This window comes from Clytia hemisphaerica, unplaced genomic scaffold (genome assembly GCF_902728285.1).
Source record: "Clytia hemisphaerica strain Z4C2 unplaced genomic scaffold, Clytia hemisphaerica genome assembly, whole genome shotgun sequence".
NCBI lineage: Eukaryota > Metazoa > Cnidaria > Hydrozoa > Leptothecata > Clytiidae > Clytia > Clytia hemisphaerica.
The window spans coordinates 225,795-253,357 of record NW_027104499.1 but is presented as its reverse complement, the minus strand read 5'-3'; the positions used below and the strand labels follow the sequence as shown (position 1 = coordinate 253,357).

Sequence of the window (27,563 nt, the reverse complement as noted above, 5' to 3'; positions counted from 1 at the left end):
CCGTTACTAGCAACCCTGACCCTACCTAACTGTTAATGACCCACTACCCCCTGAAAACGGAATTACGGATAGGAAAAAAAATCGTGTTAGATCTACGGATAGTCAATATCACTTTCCGAAAAAAACAGTTGGAAATTCATGTAAATCACTTTCATTTTCCAAACAGATGATGTCAGCATTGTGATCATCCGGAACAATGCCGGAACTTAAGAGTTCCGTTTATAAACTTGCAAAGTACTGACCTATATATATTTTTGAGAAAAATAAATATCAGAAAAATAAAGGAAAAATTGCTTACTTTATTACAATTTAAACAAAAAATAAAAAAGCTTTAAGGTAATAAAATCATCAAAATAGATAAATATTGTCCAAAAAGGTACAGTATATTCAGTCCTGAAAATATACAATCGAATAGAAAGTTCGTGCAATTTTTCATGAAATCAAACTGGCGGGAAATAAAAAATATTTGAAAAAAATGTGGTGTATGATTTATGATTTGTTGTTTGTATATGATATAGAAGACGGACTCACAATTCTAAAGGTTTTGTCTAAATTGAGGAAAGAAAGATGGTCTATTTTACAGGCAAACCCTGAATAATGGTAAGAAAGAGTTTTTACAATCATGACAGGGACTGCAAACTCTCAAGTCACGCCTTTAGCCTCTAATTGCAAATTAGACAGTTACATCAATATGAATGAATATGCCAAAAACATTTTGTTCAGCACCTTCATGCTTCACTTCAAGATAGGCCACCATAGAAATGAACTTCCTTTTATAGGATGAACCATATTCATGTGGCTTTCAGCCTTGCACTCCATCGCAGAGGCTAATCAATTTTAATGACTTTTTTTACTAATGACCAAGTTAAAAAATTTTAATTTTTTTATATTTAAGTATTAAAATATAAAAAGGCACGCATTCAAATAATAAAGGTTTAAAATTTTTCTCTGGGCTAGTTAGTAAAATATCTCAAATAGGCTATGTGATGGAGTGCAAGGCTGAAAGCCACATGAATATGGTTCATCCTATAAAAGGAAGTTCATTTCTATGGGTGGCCTATCTTGAAGTGAAGGTGGTTGAACAAAATGTTTTTGGCATATATTGAATTGATGTAACTGTTAGATAGGATACCTCTCCTAAAATTAAGAGAGTAGTTTCCAAATCAGGAGATTCAGGTATGCTAACTAGGAGAGAGCAGACACTTTGACCTTAAAGTTTTCAGGTTTTGCTTCGATCCGCGTTCGGAAAACTAATCATCAAGATTTGCATCGCACCATTGATCAAAATTTCAAGTAATTTCTCTGGCGGGTTCCTTGAAAATTAACATCTCCTATAATTTGCTGCGTAGATTCATGGAGCCCAAATCTCAAAATGAGCTTGGGTATTTTTTGCGCAGGAAAAAGCGTTTTGTATGGCGTGGTATGCTAATTAGTGTATTTTGAGTGGTTTTGGGCTACACAGAATTTAACTTGCCTGTTTATTTATATTTTTGAGGTGGTAAAGATGGCATGGATGTGTCTGGTTGTTGAAAAATACACTTTTTTTGGTTTTTAGTATCCAAATTAGGATGTTGATTGCTATTTTGGATACTTTTTTACGTATCCAATTTAAGAATGAATTCAGGAAACACTGTGGATTTTCAAAATATTTAGCCATATATCGTAACTTGGTGTAATGCCGACATATCTTATCTAATTTTGTCATAACAACTATCTGGTCTGTAAAATAATTACCGTCAACTGCTCTAACTTGGGACTATCTGACAAAACATGGGACGGCAATTTGGCCACCGAACCTCCAAAGTCATTTGATTTGAATTAATGAACCGGGTATTAAAATTACACAATTTCTCTTTCGCATCGAGTAGGCTTTTAAATCGAAATATAAAAAAAATCTGTAGTGGAACACACGCAAATGTCTGTCGGAATAAAGAAGAACAAATTAGTGGTAAAACAATGTAGCGTTTGAAGTCACTCGCCCGGCAAGTTACACACTCGTTATTTGTTAATCCCATCAGCTGATAGGGTGGTTAGGTGGTGGGCGTTCGGTGTTTAATTTAACTTAGTGTCCTCCATCTCTTTAAAAGGGGGGATTTCTTTTTGTAGAAAATTGGGAAAGGATGAGAAAAATTGTTTCCAAAAGGCAAGGGGAGAAAACTCTGTGGAAAATTTTTCTTACTTTCCTTGTCACACAAAATAGTTAACATTTTAAGTCAAGCTGTTACATCAATAACTTTTTATTTTTTACATAAAAAACTTATTCATTTCATTCTGTCGAAGGATTTTCATTTTTTCATTGTATTTATGAAAATAACGTGAATAGATGCAGCAAAAAGTACCAACACAAAAAGAAAAAAATTTGGTTTTAAATCTTAGGTAGAACTAATAGGGGGGGGGTGGAGGAAATTTTTCAATATTTCAGAATATTTAAGATGGAGGGAAACTTTTGTAATGACTAAAATAGGAGACAAAATGTTCTTAATTTCAAACTTAAACCTAAATCGACATTCTCGAAATGTCTTGTGTCAAGAAATTGTATAAGTGAGCTTTCTGAGTCAGCTGGAGGCAAACTAAAACTTGACAGAAAATATACAGAAGGCACATATATTGGACTTTGTACCCAATGCTGTACTTGCACAGACCCTAATATATAAGTAAACTTAGATTGTGATTGATTTCTTTGGCGGAAGATTTTTTGATGAAAATCACCACAAGTTTTTCATTCTGATTCCAATTGTGCGAAATTTCACTTGCAGATTTACGCTAGTCTAAAGATACTAACCTGATGACAGTAAAAATGATTTGTTCGGTCCATACTCGCACTTGTTGGCTGGGTAAGGTGATGTTTGAAGGTATATTCTAAGTATATTCCTTTAGCAAAGTATTATATTAGGGGGATGGACCTGAGTATTAACTTGAAGCTCTAAAGCCCTTTAAAGTGGAAAGTTTTTTGTCAGAACCCTTTACACAGGGAGAAATGAGCAGATTACCTGGATGTGCCTAGGAACGTGCAAGAAATTCACCCGGTTGGGAAAATCATTTACGTTCACGGTGTAGAATTCATTATTCACTCAATTTTTTATTGATGGTATGTTAATTTTACTGAAAAATTCTGCTGCCAAACTGCAAAGCATAGAAATACAGGTTTACATTTTATGGGGATGGTCAAATGTCTATTGGGACTTAACTTTTGTGGATGGAAACTGTGAAGGTATTAGATTCAATGGAGAAAACAATAGTGATGAATACTGTGACATTGATGGAATTTAAAAAATATAAAAGAAAATAATATGTACATAATATTTTGAGCATGAAATAATTATGCCAAATAATTATCATAATAATATATAAATTAAGAATCTCTTAAGTCTTATTCTTTGCGACAATTTTTTTCCTTTTGAAGTTTTAATGGATACGTAAAAAGAAGATTCTACTTTTAATTAAGATAAAAAGTCGGTCGCATGATAACAACACTTCATTTCTTTGTTTGTTTGGAATGATTTTTTCCAGCTTTTTCCATTTTTATTAAATGTTCGCTCTCAACAACATCAATGATGCAATTTTAAAGCCTCATAGAAACTATTCTTTGGCTATTGTACTTTTATACATTCATTCATTCCCTCTATCCATTCATTTATTTATTGTACATCCTTTAAAACTCTGATAATGTATGACAGCTCATTTTCGCTTTTCAGTTATTCGATAATAACTGTTTCCATCTCGAAACAAAGATATCAAGCTTGTGTAATTTAGTACAGGGTTAAGACACAGCATTCTGCTCGATCATGTATTTCCCTTTCAGAATCTTGGATGATTGGTTCTTTGCACCTCCAACGAATGATTTTTCGCACCTCTAAATCATGTTCTCAACCAGAGAAATCTCTTTAAGTAGTGTTTCCTTTATATATCACAATCTCTCGAGTTGAAGCTACTGCTAAATTCAAATGAATACTATTTGGTACACGCAAAAATTCAATATCTCTTGTCCACTTAGAGTTCGTTTGTTGGAGTTTTCCAAATTGTTTTGTTTGTTCATTATAAATATAAATGATGGGTTTCCCTTCGTAGTTTACAAGTGCCAGATACGTGATTTCTCGCCCTGCTCGGTTGATGGTTGTTGTTGCGAAATCTCTCGCCTATAAAACGAAAAGAAAAGGGTTGAGGAAATCATGCACTGATTCTACTCATCATTATTCCGTTATTTCATGGCTTTGAGGATTATTTCAAGTAGTAAAATATTTGTGACCTAGGATGCTGATCTTTCTCTTATTCGTTGTGTGGAATTAAATAGCTCGGAGAGTAATTTGATTCTCTGCCGGTCAGAGGACTGATGATGATATGAATTTTACCTTTGATGAAACAAGCTTTTGGTTCGGTTGAAAAGTCACACCATTCCACTTCAAGATTAGAGATTGTCGCAAGTCGTAAAACGCTACCGCCAGGAAGTATTCGTTCCGGGTACGGACGAACGTAAGGCCGTACGGTCGCGAATCCATCGGAATGTTGTAATGGGTCACAAATTGCGTTCCGTTGTATTTCAAAAGATAAACAAATGGGTCACGTGACGTCACACCCACAACGGCAGCAAAATGCTCTGAACCCACACTGAAAGTATCAACGTCGGTACCCGTCACAGGGATCAAGTGATCCTTCTTGAATTCTCCTTGCGACCATTTGAATACATCTGAATAAGCATCATTCCCAACGCCAAGCAAGTACGCGAAAACAAGGTATAGCTCATTTCCTGTTCATGAAAAGAGAAAATTATGATTAGAAATCAAATGCGCCATAATATTTTTAGTCTCAATGATTAGGAATTCCACTTACAAATATCTAGTTTTAATGTATTCGTTGTAACATAGTTATCTTTATGGAAGAAAAAAAGAGTCTAGTATCTTTTATATCTATATCAATTTTCTCATGTTAACAACTCACCAATTTCAATGGCATCCACACCAAAAGCAGTCCTGGTTTCCAATCTTTGGAAGAGAGTGATTTCATCATACTTCATTTTGTAAACATAAGAGTAGGCAGCGCCACCGCCCGGGGCGGGTTTTGTGTTGCAGGCGATGACGATGTAAAGCTCTGACTGCCATTCGAATGACGTCCATTTTCGTGCGTTCGGTACCGTAAGAATGGCCTTCTCAATAAACCTGTGTTGTGTGAAAAGGTTGAAATAATTACTAAATTGTGAATAATCTCCTTCTTCTAAAAAAGTAATCCTTATACAGTTTTATGGCCTTTGGAAGTAGTCAGAATTCACTATTAAAACGGGAGATGATATTGACGTTTCCAAGTCGTGAACATAAGAGATGGCATGAAAATTGATTGTAAATTATTCTTTGTCATCAGGAAATTGAAGCTTTAACGCTAGACCGCCTCTTTTTAACCTCTAAGATACTTACTCATTCTGTACCCATTTCTTCAAGATGAAAGACTGGGTGCTAAGTTGGGAAACACCCAGATATGTATTTTGATCCCAAATGAATGAATGTAAATCCCAGGTATCGGCATAAAAATTTTGGATGCGATTTTTCTCTGAGAATTTGTCGATCTTTCCAACCAGACCTGTAAAGAGGAGAGTTATGTCCGGTTATTTTTGGAATATGAATAATCTTGCTGTGTGCAGATTTTGTGGCCAAAAATATTTGCTTCGTCAATCTAGTTTTTTAAGCGAAAACATAGCTTGGATAGATTAATACTGAACAAGGTTAGTTAGAGATTATTCTCAACAAGACAAGGTTTAAAGTGTTAGAGGGGTTAGTGTGTTGTGTGAGAGTTGAGGATGAGTTCTTACCCTCGTTTATAGTTGGGTTCGGTAGCCTTATTCCATTACCTTCGTCCACACCTCCATCAGGGTTGACTGTCTCTTCGGTGGTACTGTCGTCCGTATTCCCTGACGACGGCTGTTCCGTTGATCGTTCTTTTCCGCTGTTTCCTCCGTTACCATTGTTTGGTTGGATGGATGTGTCTTTCTCTGAAAATGATAAATTAGTATCGAGAATTAGTTTGTATTTTGAGTGTTTCTTATGTCAACGTCAAGACGGCCATGTTATTGTTATTTCAATTTGAATTTATTCAAGGACTTATATTTTTAATGGAGCATCTTGCTAACAGATGTAGGGGTATCACTGGTAGTGATTTCAAATGGTGGCTTCAAGTCAGTGAGTGGTACGCCACTTTTATAAAATCTGATTAAGAAATTTGTTTACTTTAAGATCTTTGTAGGAAGAACCATTTTGGATCTATATGACTATAATAATTGAAACGAAATTTAACTTACCAAAAGTCAAGCAGATCAACCTCTTTCCATTGGAAGACAAATATTGTTTTGGGGTGCAGGACGGTAGTTGACTGAACGATCCATCACGCCCTGGTAGTCCTGTTAGTCCTCGGAAACCCATTGATCCTCTTGCACCTGTCGGTCCCTGAATGAAATAAAATAAACGTTTAGTTCAGCTTTGTATGATTTGATTTCTCAAGCGAGATAAGTAAGAATGGACCATTCTGGAAATTAAATTCCCTTCCTTTGTATTGAGCAAATGGTAAAGGCGAGTCTAGTTTATTGAAAGAAATTTCCTGGCCAAAAAAGCGGCTTACGAGACAAAAAGGGTATGTTACTGGATGATCTTTTTGAGTTTTAATTGAACCTGATCGATCAATCAATTTGCATCGGCGCCCTGACACGAGCAAGCTAAAAGCTTTACTGTCATAAGAAAACATAAATCATTGATTGTCTATTCACTCTTTTGTAAACAATGCTATTTCAAGAAAGTACCAAAAATTGAATTAAGATGCTTATTGACTACGCGGTGGTATAAAGGACACTTTTGTTGATGACATCACAAAAGTTATGTCTCTGAGACATTCATCTGACGTCATGTTGATGCTTTTTGTCACCATGGCATTATAATTTGATTGAAGGAGTTTTTGATTTACATGAAGGCTTTAAGAAGCTTATCAGATGAAGCACGTATAACGGTTTTTTGTATTGCATCAAGACTTTTGGTACCAAGCTGAACTAATCCTATGCTTTCGCTGAATGTTTCTTTCACTAGCAGCTCAGATTAATTAAGGTTTCTTTTGTTTAACATGGGCCACAATGAAAGCGATGTAAAACTTGATATCTCTTATACTCCTCAACACAGTACAGCGAGCAGTCAATGAATGTTAATGAGATGTTTGTGCCTTTTGGGAAAAGCCTTAGAAATAATGCCAAGTAAATTTGTTATCCTCAAGTGATACCTGGTCTTCAAAATGCAGTAAATTTTGCAGAAAAAAAACAAACAAACTTACCCTGGGTCCTCTGTCACCTTTCTCACCCTGGAAAAAAGGAAAACAAAGAAAGGGTAATAATAATGTGACGGATACATCATTAAGGATATTGTTCAATGAGCAACCCCTGCGGATGTGGGACTAATTTTCTTTGACAAAGATGAGGCGCCAAAGTATCATTAATAATGCTTTTAATAGCTTTCAAGTGCTAATTATTTCAATGAAAAGTCGTCCACTTTTTATGATTAATATAAGAAAGGTCAACATTATCTTATTTAGTAAAAATAAATTTTCATATGAATAAAAGTTGAAAATGAAAATCACGTTGCTTGTTTTTTTCTGTTTTCAAAGCTGAGCAAGGTTTGCCCCAAATACAAAGTGCATAAGTTTCTAACCTTTGTTATTATTAGACCAAAGTAATTGAATCTTCGAGCACACTTTGATCTCGACAGTATACACCGTACTTTTAGTAACAAAGACTTCTTTCCCAGGGAAACACACTCTTTGTATCACAAAGTTGTTTGATACACGCTCTCAAGAACTTGTAGTGAATATAATCAACTCCTACCTTTGGCCCTTGAATATACGATGACTTATATTGCGATAAAGTCAATCTTTCCAGCTTTTCTTCCAGTTGTCGTACTCGATCCTAAAAACACAAGAATAAAAATTTCATTTGAAAACGCTCATCGAACAGAACCAGAAATCTTGCTGAAAAAGCAAAAGCTTCATTAAGAGCTTCTACTCTAAAAAATGTTCCAGCACAGTATCTTCAAGGTCTCTCTCTATAACACACTACTTAAGACAACCAGAAGTCGTATCAGAAAATTGAATTAGCGACACAGCAGTGGAATAAATCACGCTTTCCAGATATTGTTGTTCAAACGTACACGGAGTTTGCGGAATTTCAAACGTAATTTATGGATGGTTTTTGATGTGTTCTCATCACTTTGTTGTGGTGGATGAGATTTCTGTTCTTGTTTGAAAGAAGTTCTTTGTTGTTGAAGCACTACCACGTGGTCATCTTGAAGGTTTCGTATGGAGGAGTTGATGGAAGGTGGTTTTGAGAGGACTGGTGACGAACAAGTGAGGGTGACAAACACAAAAATCAACAACAACATCCCTTCCTTCGATTCGATCCGTATAATCATCATTATCATCATCTTTTCGTATCTCTCTTTTCTTTAAGTAGGTTTTATATATGTATCATTTATTAAATTATCTACTCCTGCTTTTTTTGACGTAAAAAGATCAAAAGCACTCCTTCGTGTGTTAGAGGAAAGTTTGTTGGATTTCGCTTTAAAACACATCCGGAGGAGGGTGCTACTGGTAGTCTCATCAGCGCTTCAACACAACTCTATTACAATTTTTCTTTATAAAGTAAAAGTTCTCCCGGGAAGCAAGCAGTTCATAGGGTGCGAGGTTAATTCTTTTCCTCTCACCACATTACAACAAAACACACACATAAAACCCAAGCCAATTATTCTTACTCCTTCTAAATCAAACCAGCAAACCTTTTTATCCCTTCTTAAGGAATACTTTCAAAGATGGCGGATGTCTGGCTTTCCTAACGGAAGTAGCCAAAGAATAATTTTCTTTTTTTGAAAATATGGATCAGTAGAAAATTGTTTAATTGGATTTGCTTGTGGTTGCATTGTCTACTTTCTTAAGAAAAGATTGAACACATATTTTGGGTTTGGCATTTTTCAAGAGCAGCATTCCTTAATTGTCTTTGTTAACTGTAGGTTGCACTTAGCTTTTTGGAAAACTTGAAATATATTCTTGTGGCTCACGAAGGGTCTATCATCACAGTATAATTTGGCGTCAACTAATTTGTTTTGCAGACATTAAAGTAGGAACTGTTCTTGGTAATGAATCGTTGACTGCTTTTAAATCATTTCAATATTGAGGTGTTTTTGACTGATCAAATGTGCGAGGGCGAGAAGGAAAAAAAAGAAGATTTCTAGCTGAGGAGGCTATCGCATAGTGGTTGACCTCTATTGGGTTGTCGCATAGTGGTTGACCTCTATTGGGTTTTCAATTGGAAAGCAAAACATAGTTCCCACAAATTGGATAAACCGTTGAATGAAAGAGCTTACAGTTCGGTCTTTTTGATCTTGTCTATTATATTAAGTCTATGGATTCCTGTTTTTTGAGGAGAACTTGACATCGTGATCAAAACAGATTGATTACACACGCCTTAACCAAGCCTCATTCATTCAGTAGTTTTGTAGAAGTTGAAATGGATTTTGCAGGCCTTCAGAGAAGTCCATTTCAACTAATTTTCAAAATGCGAAAGAATGTTTTTTTAAGAGAAAAAAGTTAGAAATGGATTTCACTTTTTTTCATTGATTCCACTAAGCTTCCCATCATGCAACGGTTCTGGTTTTGATTACATGAAAACATAGTAGGTCAAGGATATGATGTTGTCAGTTTGAATATCAATTATAAAATGATTCAAACTGACTGACTCTTAAAAACTGTGGTTAGGGAAAACTTTCAACTGTTATTGAACTTTGAAAATCTATGTGAACCTTTCCTGAGAAAGTTGGTTGTCATGATATCAAGAAAACGCACTGATATCCCATATCATACACTAGATTGAGCTTTTTTGTTTGTCTCTTGCGAAGTAGTATACGCTATCTTTAATTAAAGAAATCTTGAAATTGGCTTGTAAGAATAGTGAAATTTTGATTCCATCATTGTGGACGACTATGGACGACTTTGATCAAACCCTGTAGAAAGGATTGAGTAGAACCATCTAGTGTTTCATATAAGATATCTGTGTGAAAGAACTATCCATTGGAACGATGATGTGTAAAAGCATGAAATGAATAAAACTTCTTAAAGCTGACAAAACTATATTAAAACCTATGATAAACAACATGCAAACAAGGTCTTTTCAAAAAGGGAATTAAACGCAGACAGACGTGGTATATAGAAAAAAAGTTCTTTAGAAAGTTTGGATCAAAAGCTCACTAATGACTTCTTTAAGATGGTCTATTTATTCGAACACAAAACACCCCCTCTCGTCATCAAGGCTAACCAGTACAACTTTTAAGTTGGTAAGGATAGCTCATATCCTGTTCTTGCCATTCATTTACAATATTTGTTGTGTCACAATTGCACTTCTTTTCCCGCTATGTTTGTTTGTAACTACTTCTTTTCCTATGTTTATAACTACTTACATAAACAGCTCGTAACTAATACACTTGCAGCCTTTTACAAAATGTCTATAAACCCTATCTAGGGCCTCTATAAACCCTGTCTAAGGTATCTTCAAAGCCTTTTCAAAACATATCGACGTCCTGGCTATAATATCTATAGAAGGTCAACTATTTCTAAGAAGGCCACAGTATCACACGGGAAATTCACACCCTCGACCAACCATCGCCATTCGAGCCCTACATTTTGAATCAACCTAATTGAAGTTTCTAAACTTCTTTGCGACCATAAAACTCAACACAAATATGTTCAAGTTGGTTCGATATTCAAACCACTTTTGAAGATAATTTGACTTATTCGAAAATGGATTCGAAGAAATGAACCAGTGAGGAACGGGAAAAAGGAATTTTTCCTGCCATGAAAGATCAAACGGGGCTTTTCGCGGAATCTTTGTTTGAAATAGCCAAGTTTCTACTTAATCCCTGCTTCGAAACCTGCTAGAGCAACGAGAAAGAAAGGTTAAAAGATTTTCATTTCTTCTCTTCTGCCATGAGAAATGAAACGAAATAATCCTTTTTCCTCTGACGGAAAAACAAAAGTAAAGAAAATCTTTCGTCAACCACTTTCCAAAACACGTCCACATATAGATGACAAAATAATTTCTTTTCTTTTCTTTCCTTATGAAGACCATTTGTATGAAAATTTCAACGCTCTTCATAAATTCCATTCAAAGGTCTTTTCTAAAAAGCGATACTGTTCCAATTATTCACATGGACACCAATATCAACCTTTGTTTATTTCCAAATTCGAACCCTTTTCATGTCCCGAATATACATCATTCACCAACATAGACCCGATATTGATGATAATTGCTTACATTTTAAAAATACATCACTATGTATTTGTATCTCTCAAAAAAGTTTCTTTAAAAAAACATATTAAACCAAACAAATAAACAAATATTGAATGTGTTACTATTTGTATCTTTTTATTCATTGAAAATAAACTTTTTCACCAAAAATAAGCACGTGTTACGTAAGAACGTATGTAATTAACGTCAAACTCTAACCTCTAAACGTAAAATTTGAATAGCAAAAGCTTCTTGGCTTCTCTTCGATCTTCTCGGCATAGGCTTGGATAGAACACAACTCACAATAAAACAAAAACAAACAAATAGCCAAGGTCGCATCATGAAAACAATAAACAATCAACAAATAATTCTGCTTTATTTTTATTAAAAATTCAAATGTATCGATTTCTGTTGTTGTATCTAAATAAAGAAATTCAAATTAATATTTCAAGAAGAGGTTGATAATCACAGACCAAAGAAATATATGTCTTGGATGTTGGTCACACATATTGGATTCAGGTAGACAGTATTAGAAATAATCACACAAAAAACGAACGCTTTAAATCGTTTAATATTGCTCTTTCAACTCTCGACTCGCAATAGCGTGCTGTATGGATGTACCACTCTGCGCTGCGCTCTCCTTCCCCCTCTCTCTCTCTCTTTTTCTCTATTCTTTCACTCGACACACAACACACAAAAAATGTTAATCAAACTTGGATCGTTAATGACAAGTCATTATTTGCCAGAGATTTATCCATTGTTTACGATAATTACTAAAACTTCTTTTAATCATTTCAAGTGGCTTCTTTTTTTTCTCTTTCCTCTCCACATTAACCGCCCGTTATCCGCCCAATAACCCGCCAAACACCACCCGTCCTTTAAGATACTTCGGTATGCATTTTTGTCGTAACGCAGTGACTTTTCACCATCATGTGTATTGCTTTGCAACTCTTCTGTTCAGTTTTGCTCTGTCCATTACATCAAATTTTATAGTATGTCGAAAGTCTGGTTCAATAGAGATACCTTGAGTACTTCAGTAATTTAGAGTCGATATTTTGCGTGTACTATAGTCCCAATCAATCAATGACTTATAGACAGTCTTTAATTTCACGGGGAACTGAATGGAATTTGGTCATTACTTTTATGTCAACCAAGTTGATATTCAACACCCATTAAGAACATTAACGTTTTGCATTATTGTTGAAATATCTACATATGTACGAAAGGTCCGGAACCACTAGCGAGCACCTCACTAAAAACCGGGATTTTTTATCGCGTTTCTTAGTGAGTTCCACTTTGACGTTTTTCGAAAAATAGAAGCCTTTCAAGTGTTTTGACGCAAATTCGATTATTTTGCTACTGCAGGAGCTTCAAATGTTTAAAGTGACGTCAAAAAATCGAATGTTTAGAGCCCGAAAACCTGGGCTCAAAACATTCGAAAAAGTCGCAAAGTGGATTAGACGTTAATTGCGTAAAAAAACGCGGGTGACATCTAGTATAGGCTACGGAACCACATGTCGACTTTACTAAAGTTTAATTAAGTTATCTTCACTGTTTGAAAAGCAGTCAGATCTTGCTTAATTTTTCTTTCCCGAAGAGACAAGACTGAAGAAAATTAGCTTTAAAGAAAATTGAATTTGCTTTGGGGACGTTTGCATTGCCGAGTGATGGAAAAATTTTTGTGAAACGTTAATGCTAAGTAATCTGAAAGACAAGCCGCTGTAAGCGATTAAGCTGCACCGTAATTACTCTAAATCTTCACTCAATACTGATTTATCCTATCGAAATTAAATGTAAAAGTAGTCCAATCCAATATTCAAATGTCTCCTCCATTCTCCCTCTCTCTCTTTCTCATGTTAGCCTTCTAACTGCGTTAGCTTTCTAACTGTTTAGTAAGCATGTGGAAAAGTGCTATGGCGCAAGTTTAAGTTTCAAAACAGTTACTGGTGAATTCTTAACCTCGATTAATTCCATCACAAACAAAGCATCAATGTCTGATAAATTATGGGCTCGTAAAGATCTAAACTTCTTGCAAGCCCGGAATATTTTATTCTCAAAACCATCTTGCTCTTGACTGTTTTTCCACTCACCAGTTTCGCAACGACTTATTTTTCACTTCATAAAACCAAATAATTGTGGAAGTGAGGTCAAAATATTAGCTACATCCAAAACAATATTAGTCAAATTTAGTCCAAAACAAAAAAAATACTGCTATATACCCCAAAATAGCATTTTCACCAAGATATTGTGTTGGTTGCTTGATTTTTTTTTATTTGCTTGTAAAGAAACGAGGATTTCCTTTTCTCAAAGAACATGTTAAGAACTTTCTAAACATGACCTCATTGGCACGTCAAGTTCTATTTGTGCATGCGTATTGACGACCATTTGTTTGTTTTAGGACTGGACTGACGAACAAACGCGAACCAAAAGTCGGCATCGTTCAATTAAGGTACATTTTCTTTGTGTCTTCAAAATTCGGGTTTTTTCTTTTGCGAACTCACAGGTATAAACGTTACTAACATGCTGTAGTCCCTTAGCATTTTGTAGTCCCTTAGTATTTTGTAGTCCCTTAGTATTTTGTAGTCCCTTATTATTTTGTAGTCCCTTAGCATTTTGTAGTCCCATAGCATTTTGTAGTCCCTTAGTATTTTGTAGTCCCTTAGTATTTTGTAGTCCCTTATTATTTTGTAGTCCCTTAGCATTTTGTAGTCCCATAGCATTTTGTAGTCCCTTAGCATTTTGTAGTCCCTTAGTATTTTGTAGTCCCTTAGTATTTTGTAGTCCCTTAGCATTTTGTAGTCTCTTACCATTTTGTAGTCCCTTACCATTTTGTAGTCCCTTACCATTTTGTAGTCCCTTAGTATTTTGTAGTCCCTACACTTTAGTGAGATTCTACATCTTGGTAAACGTCCGTAAGTGGTCAACTATTCTCCTTGTTACTTTCTGGTTACGGCTCTATTTTGCAAGCCATCTTTTTCAAGTATAACATTTCCAACATAATGTCACTGTTTCTTCTCCGATAGTTATATTAAGCTATTGCGTCTGACAAAGAAATATATTGTAAAGGAAAATTTTTAGTTTTACATTTCCCCTCTAATGAAGAAATGGGAAATATTGATCTTCATTTAATGTATCCCTGTTCGCAAGATTCTCGACACGCTTGTTGTATCTTCTTTGTCCTGTTTAATTTCTCTTGGTTTGTTTTGCCGGTAGCCGGTTGATTGGGAGAGACACGTGTTTCATTAACACCATCTTATCACCACCATGTATTTATTTTTTCATCCAATTCTTTATTCAAAAGGAACATTTGTATCTACTGCTGTCCGCCAGTCACATCCCTATCCATATAACTCTCTTTTTACTTTCACTCAAAGCCAACCAATCTACATCCACACAGGTTAAGTGAAAGGGATGTTTGTGGCTGTTTGTTTGTGTGTAAGAACACATAGAGGGTAAAAGCGGAAGAGAAGCTAATTTTCGTCAGACGAAAAGTAGTATTACAGTTGTAAAAGACCTTTCCAACTTAGCTGACCTCTACATTTCTGCACACTTGTCAATTTTCATGGGAAAAGAATTAGCCTGTGATGACTGGTCGTCATAGTAACCAAGTGAAATTCAAAAAAAGTCAAAAGTGAAAGCGTTTAAGGATGATTGTATTAGCATCAGTTTAATTGCTAAGGCGCTAAATTTTAATGAGGGATTAACTTGATTGCATATGATCTGTGTCTCATCAATTAAATGGCGTGCTTGATTGTGTGCTGGCGTCCTTCTTTTCCATTTGTAGACCGCGCGCGTGTTTTAACGTGCGATTCGGAATTTGTCGTCTCCTAGATAATGTATCGTTATAAAAGGATATTTATGAAATTTATCGCAGGGCTTTTCCAGAAAAAAATCTGAATATGGGGGGTGTATGACATTGTGACTTTTGACCCCCGCGGACAGCAGGTCTAACCCCTCGGACGAGCATCAGTTGACCCTCCGTACATTCGAAATCACCGGACAAGGCAAATTTTGTTGATTTTTCTCTACCCTCCCCGGACAATATAGCCTCCACCCCCATGTACGAACATTTTCTGGAAGAGCTCAATGAAGGTCACATAGTTCACAGATTTTCCGAAAAAATATCACAAATCCTTGTACTGATTAGTAATCTATTTTAGTTGGTCTCTATGTCCCTAACGTCGACTAGCTCTGACATTTTGACACCCTATACTTTTGAAATTGACTTGACGTGCCTAATGGTGGAAATAATATCAAGGAAGCTTTCTTCTTCTAATCACGGCATCAAAATTCCATTAATTTCGCCTAATGACCTGTATAATATTTTACGCGCATTTTTCTTTCATTCTTGGCTTGACTTTTTATGAGATGACATCATTCGTAAGATTTATGGATTGAAGTAATGGTCTTTTGATGTTCCTCAATTTTTGGACATTTTCAGTAATTGATGTGAACCCTTGTCACAATGATCCCAGCTGCTTGCCCGCTTTCTCTTTTCGTTGTAAGCATTTACTTTCAATAGTGAATAATTTCTGCCACGGAGACTTTGTTAAAAGGTACCAGACTGTCCTCTTAAATGGACAGCAAATGAACGGCTTGTTTGGATCATTTCAATTTGAATGTGGAAGTTATTGACGTTTGAGGACTAATAATGACATAGTGATGACTAAATCCCTGCTAGTGGAGTTTCTTACAGAATGACATTTTCAATAAAGCACATTGTTAGAGAAAGACTCATTTAAGGAAAACCGCAGTTTCAGAAAAAAAGTTCTGGTTAATTTTCATTAAACGTTGAACGCTGTTTAATCGCATTTTTATTTTGAACTTGATGACTCGGAATTTGTTAGTTTGGTAATGAGATGTAGTGTGTGTTTCTTGTTTTCGATGGATGACGTCATTTTTACCAAGAAAGTAAGATGGAGGACTTCCAATGTGAATTTAGAGTGATTCAAAATTCTTATTACATAATGAAAGTCATCACATAGAGTGGCTCAAGTATCCTTCATATAAGGAAGAAATTACGTGCACCTTTGGTTTTTAATCTTTCAAGAATTAAGAAAAATAGGGATCCCTCAGAGATTTCTTCGAAAGGGTTTTGGTTCCTTGTTGTCTTGTTTGATGACTAAGAAGTTGCTGAAACCGACGAAATACTGACTTCACTTTGGTGCTAGGCCAATTCATCTTTGTCATTCAAATGATGTGTTTAATGTTACATAATGGTGTATGCCATCAACTCCAAATGATGAAATAGCGAGTGTGACGTCACATCAAGTAAATCACGATTCATCGGCAGAGAGCGTCACACGTTTCGTGTCTTGACATACTGTATCGTGGTTCGAATCCCCTCCTCCTCAAATATTCCGTTCAGTTCAGATAACCGAGCCAACTGGCCTTATGCCCCGTGAATGTAATGGAAAGAGTAAAAGTCTTAGATTACTGGGCTATTTGCGTAAAGAATCGACTCTTTCTACCTTCGTTTATTTGTTTAAGGACTAATTCCCAATTTATAAACAATCTTATGAATACTTTAAAATGAAGTCTTCAAGGAATTTGTTTATATCTGACATCCTTTGCTGGATTGAAATATCTTTCTAGCAGTATAGCAAGAAAGCGACATGATGCTTTGAGGCTGAATAGAATGAGAACCACGCATCGTCATTGCCCTCAACACCACATGTACGATGTGGTGGCGTTTAAGAAAATTATCAATTCGTTTTCCGCAAAGATAAGGTGGTTAAGGTGTTTTTGATGAAGATAAGAGAATTATTTTTAATTGCTTTGAATATGTAATGCATTTTTTCGTGAAAAACAACAATTATCAAAAGAGTGTTTATGTCCTCGAAGAAGATGAGAAGTGTTTGTCAAAAAAGTGCTTTTGTTCTTGGGAAAGATAAGAATCAGTTGTCAATAGAAACTAAAAATGTCCCAGTTTTCCCCAAAAAGATGAAGTGAGGTCGATGATTAAACAGAGTGTTTTGTTCTTAACAATGAGATACTACTGGATGAAATGTACTGGATGAAATGTGAGCGTGTAACACAACAATTATCGGAAGGAGCATTTTGTGATAAGAAGGTGGTTGTCAACAAGTCATTCTTTCGCTTATCATATGTTTGTTTACAAATCGCCATCAACATGATGTTCTTATCTCTTTCGATTTCTCACGAAGTATTAAGTAATAAACTTTCTCCTTAATTACTCCATCTGATGCCATGCTTCATAGTCGTTTAGCATCTTTTAATTTCTGATATCTTTGAGATGGCAATGGATCCTGATATGGAAACCACCATCATAAAGCCTTTATTTTCAACTTTGAAATCCCTTTTTTAGTTCATTTGGCGAAATCCATTTAGGCACTACTTTCAACCAAATTTCAAGCAAGTGTCCCTAACTGACTAATTTTCACCCACAAAATAAAAACAAACACAAAACTATGCGCAGGTTCAAACGGGAACACTAAAAACCTTGGAGTTAAGCAAGGTGTTACTAAATTATCCTGTACATATTCTTTCTGCCATTTTTTAGAAAAATGGCTGATCGTGGGTGAAAATGACGTCACACAGAATCGGTCAAACAAACCCAGAGCCCTTTATGCTATACACGTTTTTTTTTATAAGGAACCTTAACTTTACTCTGAGCCTGGAGTTCCTTATTTTTACAGAGAATTTCAGTCTCAAAGTTCCTTATCGAGTTCCTTACTACATAGGAAATTTTGAACTTTTTGCCCCTTGAAAGATCAAAATTTGGTCAAATTAGTCCCAATAAGGTACATTATTTTCAAATCTTATTCTCAGCCTGAGCAGTTCCTTAACAATTCCTTATTTTTTGAACCATTTTCAGCCTCGAGTTCCTTATAAACGTGTTCCTTATAAAAAAAAACGTGTATAGTCTGCTCTGTCCACGTGCGCAAGGTAACCAACCTATCCAGTTTGAGTTTCCAAAATATTAGCGTCTCTGTCATTACAAAGACGTTTGGGAGTAAAGGCGTCAGATCCTCAATTTTGTGCACAGCTGTCAATACGGCTGCTATAGATATTTGACCGACCCTGCACTTTGTGAAAGTTAAAAATTTCATTAGTTAAGAACGGTAAGAAGAAAACTTCTAACAATTTAAGGAATTCTAATTCACCCTGGAACAGGTGAAGCTTTGACGGGTTGGACGTTTCATTTGATTCTCCCTCTTATTATTTGTCATAGAAGTTAAAAAACATCATTTGACAAAAATGTTGGTGAATATATTTTTGGCAGCATCTCACAAAACGTTCAAAATTGTGCAAAGAATGTCGTGACTTATCTTGAAAACTTTTGTTGACTCAAATTCAAAGTTAGAATTCCCGTCATTTTGACGTAACGAGGTCAAAAACATACTATCCTTTACGTGAAATTGATTTCGATCTAATCTCGGTGCAAATTGTACAGTAATAATTAGCGAAGCATTCAAAGTGATTACTACATGAAGTAATTTTAATATGGATTGAATTTTTATGATTTTATTTGATATACAGGAAATGATAGATTACTGTCGACGAAATTTTCCCACAAATTGTCGCCTTTTTGGCTTCTTATCGCGCGTAATTCTCGAAATAGCATTTCATGCATAAATTGATAAACAATTTTAGAAGTTATTTTTTTTTCATCCAGCCTTCAGAGGCTGTAGTCAAAATCTTATCTTAGTTAATCACCTTGAAAAGAACGTGTGTATGTAAATTGTGCATTTCAGGTGTAATAATCTTTGTTCTTTCTTCAAAAAAAAAATTCAAATTGCGCCATTTTAGGTGACGTGTCACTTTGTTGATTTTTTTGCAAAAGAATGTATTACGTAATGTTTTGACAGGAATGTCTTTCATTGGACGGAATTTCTGGTGGAAATGATTCCAAAACATCTTGCTTCGGATGTCAACCAATATCAACGTCGAGATAATAATCTTTCTTTGTTGTGGACAAACAAACCTCAATGACATTTTTCTAATCATCTTTTCCCAGACATGTATACTTTCCACGATCGTCGGTGTCTTATTCTAAAGACCCAATCATATCCCTGGTTCTCTCAATTCTCATGGCCATGGTTATACCGTACTTGTACTTGACGCACTGTCTATTTCTCATTTCTTCTGTAATGTTTTTCCACGGTGACAAGCGATCAAATGGCTTCATTGTTTCACCAATATCTTAGTTTGGCATTTGTTAGGTACATTATTATTCAACAAAAAGTATGCATCACATTCACGAGAAGAAAATTTCATCATTTACAGTGCGTTAACATTTTGACATCAATTTCCTGCCGACAGATCTATTCTTTTCCGGGATCGCTCTACTGGCGCAAAGCATGAACGCCCACGAAAGCAATAGGAAAGTGTGCGAATAGGTATCGACCAAATATATATTTTGCAGAGAATGAAATTATTCTATTTTTGGCTCGGTATATTCTATAAGTGGACTACTTAACTTATTTAAATTTTATCGAGTTCCCAGCTGGCACACAACGTGGTTTCAACGTTTATTAAATGTTCATCACGTTCATATAACGTTAGATAAACGTCGAAATAACGTTTTGTACCAGCTAATATTTTTATGTGGGCTAATATAAATAGCGAGTTGATGTATTTGTACTTTTTAGGATGGCGGAGTGACTGAAAGCGATTTGGAATAACCCGCAGTTTTAAACCGCAAAATTGTGGACTATAAAAGAGTTGATTTACCGTCGTCCCCAGTCAATTTGGATCTAGAAAAATCAGAAGCCATCACTGAGAAAAACATATACATAAACCCACCACAATCTTTAATAGTGTAAAGATGGCCAAATAAATTTATTTTCTATTTTTTCCTCAATCTAAAAAAGCTTATAATCACGTTGACGAGTATAAGGTAAAATCACTGATATCTTTTTACATGACTGGGTCGGAATTTCCATATAAAATTTTGTTTTCAATTCTGGTCGTCAACAGCGTGATTCAAATGTTTTGAAATTCGATCGTTCGAAAATCTAGTGTGAAACAGAAAATAATATAGCGGAAAAATCGACTTCAAAACCGGAGACACGGGAAATCTGTGGGCAGTTAGCATATCTAGTGTGTAATGATATCTGTAGGCTTAAAACTTCGTCATAAGCAACATAACCGAGTTTACGTATGTTTGTTTTTCTGCGGCGGAGACGATACGGTTCTAATTTATCTACACCCTGACTGAATGAGGAAGACGGTAAACCAGCACTTTTACCGTCCTCGATTTTGCGGGTCAAAACTGCGGGTTATTCCAAATCGCTTCAGTCACTTTACCGCCCTCAAAAGTGCAAATACATCAACTCGCTATAAAGAGCCCATAGAGGGTTACCATACATCCAACAACTTACAAGATTACTAAAAATAACACATTCTAATCCACCAGCATAGAATGTCACTAATCCAATTGTAACAAATGGCTCACATAGAAAGAATATGGATAAGAAAAAATAGGAAATGGCTTTTTGCTTCATTTTTGTTCAGTTTGATTGATCATAATATTTCGACACAAACAATTTAAGCCCTTAAAATCCTTCTCAGATTTTGTCGTAAACAAAATGATTTTTATTGGTTGTAACAGAATGGGATGAGCTGGAGTTTTTATAAGATACTTCACTAATTGGTCATTTGAAGTAATAGAGATGACGCGTTCTTTAGAAAAAGTAATAAAATTGTTTTTATTACATCTTCACGACCAACCAAATCACATAAGAGCTTGTAAAAACTCCAGCTTGTCCCAACAGAATGTTTGTTTTCAAGAATAGACGATATCGGCTTAACCGAATTCTCCCCGAATGATTACCCATGATGCATTGCGCAAAAAAATTCACGGACGATAACCCTAACCCTAACAATGCATCATGGGTAATCATTCGGGGAGAATTCGGAAAGCCGATATCGTCTATAGTATTTGTTGCAGATCCTTCATAGAAAACTCCACAATTTCTGTCATGCCGATGGGCTTGATGTAAATAATGTACCCTGCTTGACACATTGTCTACAATACTATTCCTGTGTTTATAAATACCTTTGATCAAAAAATTTCTTGAACCTACAATCAGGTAAATGGCATAAATTGAATTGACCCTGAATCTTTACCGAGATATGATATCCTTACACGGCTGTGAGGCTCGATGCATAAAACAATGTTTGAGGGAAAACCTAAAAAAACCCCCTGTCTCAGATACATAATGAGAACCTGAATGTAACCGGGGTAAAATGAAAGATCATAATAAATTCCCAATGTGGGATTGAAATCGCACCTTAAAATAGTGTAGTATAGCTCATTAAAAAGCTATTGATAAAGAGTGGTGCGGCTTTCTAATTATATATTGCATTTAGTTTTCTCCACTTGGCAAATTTCTCTCAGTAAGGAATGATACAGAGATGTAAAAAGAAAACTAAAGACACCTTAAAACAACAAACATTTGTCTGTAATATATCGACAATCTTCGGCTGGATTACTTTCGACCTTGGGGTATTATTTTGTCATTCAATGTCATTTCCAGGCTCTAGTTTCTAGTAAATATGGTTTCAATAGCCTGATTTCGATTCTCGTCTATGTAAGTAGAAGCTTTCTTAGAACATCACCAGTTTTTTACCGTTGCAAGCCCTTACAGCGCATTATTTAAAGATAACGTTCGTATTTTACAAGACACTCCTCTTGAATGGCAAAGATTAAACTGCTGGAAACCGGACTAAACTTTGCCAACAGTTTATAACAAATCCATTAAAGCAATAGTTGGTACTCTAAAGGCATTGATAATTACAGATCAGCATATTAATTAAGGGCACTAATGAGCACGACTCGTAGTGATTATGGACTTTGTTCCTTCATTAATTTATTGCTTAATACTCGTGAGAAATCAAATTTAGTGCCGATTAAAGAAAAATTGTACTCTGATAGAGTAGTAATACTTTTCAAAAGGTGAAACGTATCGAACAGTGATCCCTTTATTGAAGGCTAAAAACAAGTTCGTGTCCCTATTTCAGTTATTTTTACACATTTTTACACAGATACATTGCCGAAATTTAATTCTGATTTTAGAATATGTGTGGAGGAGTGCACGAACTGTAAGTGATGACTTTTTATGGTTCTTTGACGATCTCCTTCACAGAGACTGTCTAGGGCTTTGTATTACAGACCGTTAGCTAAGTCTTCTTTGTAAAAGCCTCTCAGTTAAGAGGGCCGGTCTTAAAAAATCTTGTTTCCGTAGTCCATATAAAAGAAAGAACTGATTTGGCGTCATTTGTAGAAAAGATGTTATTGAAACTACTCCTTTCATTATTTTCAAGTCATTTTGATGAGATATAATTTACTTGCGGTCAAATCAGTTCGCCAAAATACACGCTTAATGAATAATACTCCCTTTGCTGCAAATTCAATTATGAGAATTGTGCGCGCGGTCTTGAAGCGGACGGTAATAGCGCTCGGTCTTGTCTTGAGGGCTAATTTGTAACGTGTTTGAAATACCATCGGGACTGAGCGCGCAACATGACTGAGAATTAATCCTAAGCTCTACATTACTAACTTTCACAAAAATTTTAAACTATAGTGTCCAGTTCAAGATTTCTCACAAAACTTTGCATAAACAATGTTATATTTTCTAGGTGAAGAAATTTGAAAGAAAAGTCGATCAATTCCCTTGGACCGGCGAAACTCGGTATTCGAACATTCCAAAATATCAAAAGATTATTTTGTATGAACCTGATGATGGTATGAACACCAAATAGCTCCGAGAAAAATAAAAATTGATTCCTGCATTTTCAAATTTTGGTTTTAATCAATTTTTGAATTTTTACAATATCAGTTACCAGAAACACAGATCGGTCTAAGTCCGTTCCACTCTTTTGAAAACATGCTTTCAGGATTTTCTGTACAGACAACCAGACACGCTCATGGTGCCAGAACAGAGACATTATCTTCTGTAAGGTGGTTTCTTGTTGACGATAATACCTTTACATTTTGCGGTCACTTTCTTCGCGAATGCTGATTGCGGAAAGATAAATATTTCTGGAATTTCTTTGGTTGGTGCATCGGTAACACAGAGAGATTTCGATACCGTATGTGTAGCTGGAAAATTTCGTAGAAGAAAAATGGGGTTCCCTTCTTCTTTCTGGTAACTTCTTGGGATTAAAACATGACAAGTTGTCTGCTGCTTTTAGCCCAAAGTCTTAGTGTGGTTTTGAAAATTTTTTCCAGGAGTATGGAAAAGTGAGCCAATTTTAATTTGTCGTATAAGCCGCTGTAATGAATGCTCTGAGGAATAATGAGGCATAATATATGTATTTGGCCCGAAAACCTCTTTTTCAATAATACAGGGGATCGACTTATGACCAAACTCTTATAAAATGTACTACATTTGATTCCATCCATGCGAGCTCGGCTTCAGAAGTTATTTTAAGAATTACTTACACCCTCATAATTTGTTTTGAGCTTTTTCTCTGGCATATGGAAAGTTCATCAAAGTTTTGTAATGTTTTGGAATTTTGATTGGAGTTTGTTATCAGTGTTATTGAATGTAACAAAGTGTTTTTGAAGGCGGAGTTTGAAATGAGATTATCTGAATACTCAAAATCTCCTCAGAATACTTGAAGAAAAATTGTGAAACCCTGCGTCCTTGAATAATCATGGTTGGAAATACTAAATAAACCGAACTCTAAACTAAAACTGGAAAGGACATCTTCATGATATCAGTTTAAATCTGGTGAAGGCAAAATGAATAACGTATGGACAGTTCTACCACCTTAAGACATAAACTGATCAAACTTTTTAACAGAAATTGTTATAAAGTTGTTTATTCCAGTCTTAATTTAGGTGTTTCCGACAATATCCGTGTGAATTTATAACTTTTAATGAGACCATTCGGCCAAAAAGGGCTCTCGTTGAAATGTTCGGTCGAAAGATAGTTTGATGGTCATGATAGTGAAATGATGAGCTCTCTTTAGAACGTCTTCAGTCGCTTGTCGGATGTTTTAATGAAACGTTCAAAAGAAGAAGGCGACCCGTCAACCTGTTCACTGAGCCTGTGATCGAAAGTCATTAGCCTGTTTAATCTGAGCCGTCCGCCCGAAGGCTTGATGAAGATGTCATCCGTCTCTTTTAACATCAAGGTGCTAATCAAAATCATGGAAATTTTCCCAAACTTTTTACTACAGTGTTTTTGAATTACATCAAAATGTTTTCAAGTCTGGTATTATCATTAAAATTATTTTTCAGGACCCTCTTCCAAGTATCTTCGCTTGTTCTGGTCGGGTTTTATATTTTATTGTAACCCTCCGAATTCATTGATTTCTTAAAAGTCAGATTTCAAGTTTATTCCAGAAATAAGCCGTACCCGTACCCCCCTATGCTTAATAGTTGTGTAGTTGTGACACCTAGCAGTGCTTCGAAAATAAAAATCCAGGGGATGTGGACTTTTCTTGAAATTGATGATCCTTGATTCACGAATAACTTTTTTTCAATCTACGTGTAGAGAAGTTTTTGTCTTTTAACCATGTTTGAATTTGAGAAACTTGGAGAGTGGTTGTAGATTGTGAAAACTCTGTTATAATCGTTGCAATCTCATGTAATGAAGAAAAGGTCAGGCATACGAACCGGAAGAGATGCTTTATTTATCACTCGTCCACATGAAAAGACAGGAAATGAAAAAGATGAGCTCCACATAAAAGACCACCTATTATTCTGATGTGTATGAAGATCAGCAAACTTAATTAAGAAACACACTTCCAAGACACCATGCAAATCCTCAAACCCTACAATAACAAAACTTAATAAGCTCAACCCCATCTTCTACTGGAGGTCTATCATGACCATAAAACAATCCCTCACACTTTCAATCATTCGATTTTTATGAAATTTAAACTTAGTCTTTAAACCCAATAAAACTAAATCAGCCATCACCAGTATCTCCTTAGCAGGCGTAGCGAAGAAAGCAAAAGATTTTTTTATCAGAAAAGAATTGAGTTACGTTCCTGTATAAAGTTAATAATTCCTTCTTCTTCCTTCGCGTTGATAGAGGGGGCTAAATTATGCTTTAATGGCCCCAACTATGCATCTGAAAGGATAGGTTCAATATATAATGAAGGATATCTCATGAAATAACCTATCATAAATCTACCCTCCCTCAAATAAAAACGTGACTACCCCATTGTGTTTAAAGCCCGAATGGTAGAAACTTCAACCTTTCTCAAGCAAGAAAAGTGAAGATTTGCAACGCTTTTTGAATGACGGATGAAATATAGCGCTTTCTTAGTTTTCACGCGGTACAAAACTGGCGATAGATTCTACTTTTCATCCGTCGTTTGTGTGAAAACCAACTGGGTCAGGCGTTTGGCATGAGGATTAAATGGCTTCGTTCCCCATACAAGAGTTAGTTGTTTTAACGTTCATCTAACGTTTTATGGACGTTGTAAACGTTAGATGAACGTTGAAACAACGTTGTGTGCCAGCTAGGATCTTTGGGGGATCTTTAGCCCCTTCAAGGGACTACCCTCATCTTTGAGTTTCAAAACATGATTAATTACCTTGAGTGCTATGAATTCGTTTTCACAAACTTTTCTGCATCTTCTTTTCTTCTTCTTTGCTGTTTGTTTTGATTGAAGTGTGGAAGCGCTTGTTATTACAGCGTATTGTAAAACCAATACATTAGAAAGACAAACCACAACAAAAAAACTCCTCCATAATACATACATGATACGTCTCCTTCACCAAAATTGAAAACCCGCAATCAAAAAATCTTGATAACAAAACACAAAATTTCTCCAAAATTGTAACAATTTTTCTTTACAACACCAAACTGTAGTTTATAGAAAACCAACTTTTTTATGTCATCTGTGTATTGAATTTTTACTTTTTATTTTTTTGATGTATTTTTTTCCTTCAAAAAAAAAAGAGCAATAGGGTAATAGCAGTGGATCACCCCCTTATCTGACTCTCAACTCCACAAGCTCAGTTCACACTGTGAAATTTCGATATATAAAGCATATCAAACCCTCTCTCTCTCTTTCTATATATCTTTTCGCATGTCAACTAGTCACCCCGTCATCAAACAGCCAGCAAGTTGTTCTACCCATCAATATTTCGTCGACGACACAAAAAGTTAACAAGCTTTATTTTTTTAATTAATGTATTTTTATTGAGATTAATTTTCTTTCCACTGCTTCCTTATTTCATGATATTTATTTCTTGTCGTTCTTTTCCTGGACAATAGAAAACACGAAGCTCAAATACTTAAAAAAACATTAAACAAACGAACCCGAATTCAGTTAAAACAAAACTAAACTCAAAGCTTTGGTTTTCTCGAAATGATTTTTGTTCGTCACAGCGTTTGATGACATATGAAACAAAATTCTGCCAAAAGAAGGGCAAGCTTTACAAACTACTACATAATTATCCAAAAATTCTACGAATGTCTTCAAATCTATGGGAAACATAATTAACTTGTTCTATTTGTGGTGCTGAGATAGCCCTCTTTTTTTTTTATGTCAGTTCTTTAATCGAGCACTCAAACCACTTTTTTCATAAACCATGCAACCTAGAATTCTAACAGTCACGAAAATATTGCTTGTGATAGTTCGGTGGTATAGCCGAGACCCAGAAAACTAATTTTTTAAATCTTGATAGATAGAAACAGCACAAATTTGCACTAGAACGAACTCAAATACAACATATTTTCAGTTTCAGTTTGTACATCAATACATACAAGATCTTTATGCAAAGAAAGTGTTCTCTGTTGTTGAAAACAATCCCATGTAATTTCCTGAATAAATCATTATTCGCACTTAAAAATAGATGCGCCTCATTATCTCAGATCTACACTCGGAAAAGAGGCTCATTACCACAAATGAATTTCCCAAAGACCTCTCACCCTCTCTCTCTTCATGCACCTCCCTCTAATGAATTAACACTTCATGGGTTTATTGGTGTCTTTTTGAATATATTCCCAATCTCTGAAAATACTTGATTGCATTTCTTAAACTTCTGTTCTGGCTGATCAAAACATACGATCCACTTCGATATAAGACTACCTCTTCAGAGCTCTACTATCCTTCTTCACGAAGACGTCAATAACCAATAGAATCCATCATCTCAAGCTCCAATAAAACAATCCACAATGATGTAAGTAACTTTCAGACCGTCTCTCCCCTATTTTTCTCACAACAAAATGTCTGTCAAACCTTCCAATCCAATGACCATCTCTCCAATTCTCTCTCTCTTTATCCTATCTTCTAACAGTAAATCGTGTTATAAGATTTGGAATCAGATTGAACAAAA

The 27,563-nt window shown here is 35.4% G+C and overlaps 1 protein-coding gene and 1 long non-coding RNA gene across 7 annotated transcripts; one reads left to right on the top strand and one right to left on the bottom strand.

Annotated features, from left to right (window-relative positions):
• Positions 1–534: 534 nt before the first annotated feature.
• Positions 535–17,863, top strand: LOC136821723 (uncharacterized). The gene is made up of 3 exons (XR_010848796.1): positions 535–600; positions 13,689–13,739; positions 17,814–17,863. It is a non-coding gene; the product is annotated as an uncharacterized lncRNA (long non-coding RNA).
• Positions 3,247–26,169, bottom strand: LOC136821721 (uncharacterized). Of its 6 annotated transcripts, none has more exons than XM_067077931.1 (9): positions 25,814–26,169; positions 7,844–7,924; positions 7,297–7,323; positions 6,284–6,428; positions 5,798–5,977; positions 5,406–5,568; positions 4,936–5,153; positions 4,350–4,744; positions 3,247–4,136 (listed from the first exon to the last, which is right to left on the bottom strand). In XM_067077931.1, the coding sequence occupies exons 1-9, from the start codon at positions 25,979–25,981 to the stop codon at positions 3,885–3,887; spliced, it is 1,629 nt and encodes a 542-aa protein (XP_066934032.1). In that variant the 5' UTR covers positions 25,982–26,169; the 3' UTR covers positions 3,247–3,884. The 6 variants fall into 6 exon arrangements, with proteins under 6 accessions (XP_066934032.1, XP_066934033.1, XP_066934034.1 ...); XM_067077932.1 differs by having other exon boundaries at positions 5,837–5,977; XM_067077933.1 differs by lacking the exon at positions 25,814–26,169 and adding an exon at positions 11,510–11,712.
• Between the last annotated feature and the right edge of the window lie 1,394 nt (positions 26,170–27,563).

What these genes read in the sequence shown, in the direction of transcription:
- LOC136821721 (XM_067077929.1), bottom strand. Translation starts at nt 8,438, where the DNA reads ATGATGATAATGATGATTATACGGATCGAATCGAAGGAAGGGATGTTG. An exon ending in GAACCCAACTATAAACGAGG is followed by an intron (nt 5,569 to 5,797) that starts GTAAGAACTCAT and finishes TCCTCTTTACAG; the next exon opens with GTCTGGTTGGAAAGATCGAC. An exon ending in AAAAGCTTGTTTCATCAAAG is followed by an intron (nt 4,137 to 4,349) that starts GTAAAATTCATA and finishes TTCGTTTTATAG; the next exon opens with GCGAGAGATTTCGCAACAAC.